General features: G+C 30.5%; 1 protein-coding gene across 1 annotated transcript in view; it reads left to right on the forward strand.

Annotated features, from left to right (window-relative positions):
- Positions 1-2,886, forward strand: part of LOC107457221 (uncharacterized) — an 81,210-nt gene extending 78,324 nt beyond the window's left edge. The window contains exons 19-20 of the mRNA XM_043042031.3: positions 400-795; positions 1,711-2,886. Of these exons, the coding sequence (XP_042897965.3) occupies positions 400-795; positions 1,711-2,632 (1,318 nt within the window). The 3' untranslated portion in view covers positions 2,633-2,886. The remainder of the gene's footprint in view (positions 1-399; positions 796-1,710) is intronic.
- The last annotated feature ends 3,114 nt before the right edge of the window (positions 2,887-6,000 follow it).

Genomic DNA, 6,000 nt, shown 5'->3' on the forward strand with positions numbered 1-6,000 from the left:
AAACAGATGGATAAATACCCGAGTTTATGGTGCGACATAGGAGAGATTATATATATATATATATATATATATATATATATATATATATATATATATATATATATATATATATATATATATATATATATATATATATATATATATATATATATATATATATATATATATATATATATATATATATATATATATATATATATATATATATATATATATATATATATATATATATATATATATTTCTTTATTCAGAAATATCGCATTAAACTATTCCAAAAGATGTGTCCTGAGGAAGACTTTTGGTTTTCCCCATTAATAGTTTTATATTTTATATTAATTTATTATTATTAATATATATATATAAATCGACTACATCAATATCAGTGCTATATTTTTCAGGTATCAACTATTCAAGACAGGAAGTTTTAAAAAATGCCAAGGCGTTGTCCCTCAAAGCAGTTGGTCAACTAAGTCTGGACACAACAAAGAAAATGGGCTGACAACGAACACACGAATCGGCAGCACCGACATGAATGACACAGGCGCATTCAACACAAATGCTTTCTGGGGTGAAAAGGGATCTCTTCCGAATGACATAATATCTAGTGTTCGGGAAGATTGCTGTAATGCCAACTACAAGAATTCGCTGCCAACCATTCCCTCGGATATGGTTTTGGACTACTCGCCATCCCAGAGAGGGTCTGCGCAGCTCTTGACCTTCAGCAACAGTGGAAACACCTTGAGAAGCTATAAGGATGAACTGTCTAAAGACAGCACAAGTGTCAAAAGTCTCAGGTATTATTTATTGCATAATCAACTCAAATAAAGAAAAGGTTAACTTTGATCTGTAAGTGAATGAAGCGTAACGTTGTCACATAAACGTGCGATGATGTCACATAAACGTGCGATGATGTCGCATAAACGTGCGATGATGTCACATAAGCGTGCCTTAGTTTCTGTTCTATAATGAGAAACTTCAACTTAAAAACATAGAAAGACGAACTATGTTTCGACACAGAAGAATCGGGTTCGTTTTATAGAATTGAAACAATATCATATTTCTACAGCATTGTGTGTTTCTTTCTCGTATTTTAGCTTTGATCATAAATCATTTAAATACATAAATCAGAAAAAGACTACGTTCCCCCCACAAAATTGTAATTTATATCTAGTTTATTAAATTATTTTTAAAGTGATATGCTTCTAGATTATTAGTAGATCTATGCAATATAAAATATTTGTTTAGCCACGAGTTGTTGTTTTCTTTAACTAATTTTCGTAAACAGCTTGACTGTTAACGGATTAAACCCTGATTTTTATTATTGACTATCATTTGATAATATTTTTTTAATCATTTAGCTCTATGGCTGTTAAGTAAAATCAAAACAATAGTGACAAATATTTATTGTTTTATCAATATTCCAATTTATCATATTAAAGATTATGATTTAGTTTCTTAGCAATAAATTTAATTACGAAATTTTGTGAAAAAATGTCCTTGTCGAATAGTGCTTTTCAGTTTAATAACTTAGAGACTAACCAGTCTTTTGTGCGTAAAGGCAAAAGAATTTTATACCGCCCCCAATAATACAATATTTGAGGGTCAAATTCGATCTTTTTAAAGTGTTCAAGATTATTTGTAAAAAATGATTGAAGATGGAAAAAAAAAAGTTATAAACTTATTCAAATAATGAGAAATTTCCCTTTCAGATCAGTTTCAAAACTCGAAGACAAAAATGGCAGTTTAAGTGCAGCTGGAACCCCGTGCAGCAACTATTCCACAGCGAAAACGTCAACTATCTCCGAAGAAGCCACAAAACGAATTAGCTCTGAAATGTACTCCACATCAGAGAACAAATGCGAAGTTGACGTTTCCAAAGATATTGAATTCAATTCGCTACCAGTAGAAATTCAAGATAAAAATTCTTTCGATTCACCCCAGAGATATATAGATGAAAGAAGTGAATTGCGAGACAAAATCGTTGCGACCACTCTCGATCGAAATGTCAACTCATTCAAAACATCGGATATTTTTGTGTCTGAGTTGGATAAATTGAATTCTTGGCCACGTACTTTAAGCTCATTTGCAGGAGGTAAAGGTCACGCAAGCTCATCTGTTTACAGTAAAAACAACGCCAACCAAAAGCATCTTCAAAAGCTTACGGATGACCACGACCACAGTTCTTGCCAAGTTATTCCCCTCCAGAGCAGACCAACAACATCTACAGTATTACCTTCGTTCTCTCCCTCTATTAGAGCTGCCGAGTGCCATCATTTTAGCTTCAGCGTCCATTCTCCTGCATCGCTCCCTGAGAAATCTTCCGGACACATTATCCATCATCACTTGCATCAACACCACCATGTTATATCGGATAAACATTCGGTCGATATGCCATACCGCATTCCTACTACTTATCCTACTACTCCACTGAAATACCATTTTGGTGATAACATGGCTGAAAGGAAGTCGATTGCTTCTATTAAAAGTGATGAGTCAGCAAATCTGGAGAACCAAACTCATAGTGAGGTTGTTTTAAGTCCGGATCAGGATACTTTAAGGATATGGGAGATACAGAAGCATGTCTCCAATGATGAAACATTGTTGGAAGATTCTATATCATCTAAACTTTAAGATAATTCATTTAAATCTCAAACCATTCTCCAATTCTCATTTTTATTGAATGTTCTATCCGAATTTGGGACATATTTTTGCACAAAATCTAAATACGTCTGTGATAAATTTCAATTCTAAAGTAAAGCTGCTTATATATTGCTCGGAATGTCAGCCCGTACGGCTTCAAAGATGGACACTTTTTGTAAATTAATTTTTGATTAATACGTTACTCTATAACACGTAAAATGATGAAATCATTCACACAAAAAAAATGTGTCATTAAGATCATTAGGCAAGAATGCGATCAAAACTCATCTTATAGATGGCATCATATTATCAAAAGTATAATTTTTTAAACTTTAAGTTGGAAAAAAAATATGCGATCTTTTTCTAGAAAAGAAAATCCGATGAAACGATTTTAAAGTTAAAGCTTTTATAAAATTTATTTCATATTTTTTTCTATCAGAATTAATGAAAAGTTATTTTAAAGTAATTACTTTGAATGCTTTAGTGCATTATTACAATATTAAAGAAACATTGATCTTGAACCAGATTACACCATATATTGGCTTAATTTGAACGAAAATTCGCTGTAAATATCAGTACCATTTATAAGGTTGCAGAAAACTAGTTCGGTATAATAGTTCAAGGGAATTACTTTACGGTCCAATTTTTTTATAGTTTGTAACCACATATATGTCTTTAATATGTGATCTAAATGGTATTTGCACCGTCTAACATTTTTAATAATTAATTAATTTTTCAATACATTACAATACACAAGTGAAAGTGTACTGACTATTTTCTTATTTGTTATAAGTGATCGTACTTTTAAAAAAATTGCATAAACGGCATTTTGGTATATTTTTGAATGATATTACGAGCAACAGTCTGTATGAAAGCTTGAAAAATATTCGATTTCAACTTTTCTGTGATATTCCCTTTATGTAGTTTGTGAACATTTTTGTTATTCATTGTAACAATTAAATTCAGTTTTTGTAATTTTATAAAGTGTTCTAAATGTATGACCCTTGTCTTTTTCTACTTCCGACATATCATTCATTTTAACATAAGAATATTATACTAAAAAGCTAACATATACAGGGTAATATAGTACAGTGGTTGCGCAATTGTAAATGGATATAGTAAACCTTATAATGCTTAAAATTACAAAGCAAACCATGGCTGAAAATGATTTAGTACACTACTAAAGTCACTTCCCTATTATGAACTTCGCTCTCATTTGAACTGTTACCTTTATTTATGCAAATTATCATAATTCGATGCTTTTCGTCATTTATTGTCGAAAACAGCATTCAAATAGGCTCAGAAATTTTATCCAACTGTATCCAATTGCATCCAAATTGTATCCACCTAGTGCTATGTAGTCAAAAGCAAAAATCAAATAAACTCATTAAATTGGTCTCCAAATGATTCAATTATTTTGAAATATATACTTCGGCAATTTTTGACAGTAATTAATAATTGGTTAAATAAAGGTCAAAGTTCAAATGCAAAAAAAAAAGAAAATTCATACTGGAGAAGCACCACAACCATGGGTTGCTTGGCAATTTTCAATCCTTACGTACTCGCCAAGTTTCTAAAGGTCATGGGTTCAATCCTAGTATCATGAAAAAATTCCGGCAATCGCATTTAAGTCTGGCGTGATTGAAAAATCTGTGGCTAATAAAAAGTTGAAATTATGAAATGAAAGTTCTAGTTCTTTCAACAGTTAACAATTTCTTCAATTATAGAGGACTCCGGCTATAACTTTTAAAAGATGGAATGAAAAAAGTGGCTGACAACGATATATGGCGCATTTAAATATTCGAAATTTTTTATAAATAACTTTTGTTCCCTATTTAATAAAAACTATTAAGAAAATAATCATTAATCCTGTTTAACGAAAAAAATCAATGCAAACTGAAATTAGTTATGTTTGAATTTATTATTTTCTCATTTATTATAATTAGTTATTTTATCAATTAATGACATTGCAAATCACCTTTCTTTTTTGATGATACTGTATTTTAAAAAAAGGCAGCTTTATTAGGATTGGCAATGAGTGAGTTTTGAGACAGCATGTCTTATTTATCTTATTATTTGTTGTTTATCAAAGATTGACTTCTTACCTTATCTTTTTCTTTAATAAACTCACAAGACAAAAACAACCTTTCCTATAAAATCCGAAAATTAGAGGTTATGTGAAAAATCCAATGAAAAATCAAGAAGAGAGAAATACGTGGCTGAGGTTTATTTTTCTTCACAAGTTTTAAAATTAGTTGCATTACTTTAATTTATGTTCGTCAAAAAATGGCATTTTCGACGGGGGAAAAATTTAAGCAATGCTTTCTGCATATTACTGTTAGAAACAGTGGTTATTTATTCACTTATCTATTTTGCAGGTAATTGCTCCCGGAACCCAGAATTGTAAAGGAATAAAAATTAACACTAGCGTTACAGATAATATAAGTCAAGCGCTATGCAAAATCTCTCTATTATGATGTGAATTCATCATCATCAATGACTCGACAGCCCAGGGTGGTCCTTGACTTTCTCAAGAAGTTTTTCCAGGCTAACCTTTTTATTGCTAGTTTTTTCCAATTTTTAGTTTTTAAGACCAAAAGGTCTTTCTCTAGGCCATCCATCCATCTCAAATTTGGCCTGCCTCTTTTTCATGATGCCAACTGTATGATGTGAATTAAGCTCTTTTAAACTTCACTACAAGATAACTTTATTCAAACAATAAAGTGATACACTATTATTTCCGGTAGCAGGATTTATATAGCGAATTTACAACACTAAGTTTAAAAGTTCAATTTCGCACGCGACCTCAATGCAATCAGATAAAGATTAATATTATGAAAATTCAACTTATTCTCTAAAATACATGTAGCAAATTTTGCAAATGCAAGATCCTAAAATATTATTCACAAAAGCTTTATAATATTTAAATTTAAATGGAATTTTATACAATCATACTAAAAAAATGGAATAAATCCCTATACAGTTAAACTGAACTCAAGTAACAGAAAAAATAATCTTGACTTTTTGTTCTTTGATTGTGTTCTCTCAATTCAGCCTTTTATTTTTGATTAGAAACAAGTTTAGAGATGTTTTAAAAAAGAATTTTAGCATTTTTTCCTCATTTGTTAATTTGCATTTAGTTTAAAAGAAATCTTAGATGAAAAATAATCTGCAGCGCCCCCTGTTGTAGTAGAAGTTTTGTGTTACAGAGCTATTAAGTAATTAAACCTCTCCTAGCATAGTACAGTCACGCTGATCAATTCGTTGATATTTTTTCGTAGGCTAAGAGTTATCTCAAAAAATAACTCGTATTATAGATATTTTAGTTTCGTATATTAAACAGCTAAGTATATAGTTAG

This window comes from Parasteatoda tepidariorum, chromosome 9 (genome assembly GCF_982258835.1).
Source record: "Parasteatoda tepidariorum strain Cologne lab strain chromosome 9, Ptep-v5.0, whole genome shotgun sequence".
Classification (NCBI taxonomy): Eukaryota; Metazoa; Arthropoda; class Arachnida; order Araneae; family Theridiidae; genus Parasteatoda; species Parasteatoda tepidariorum.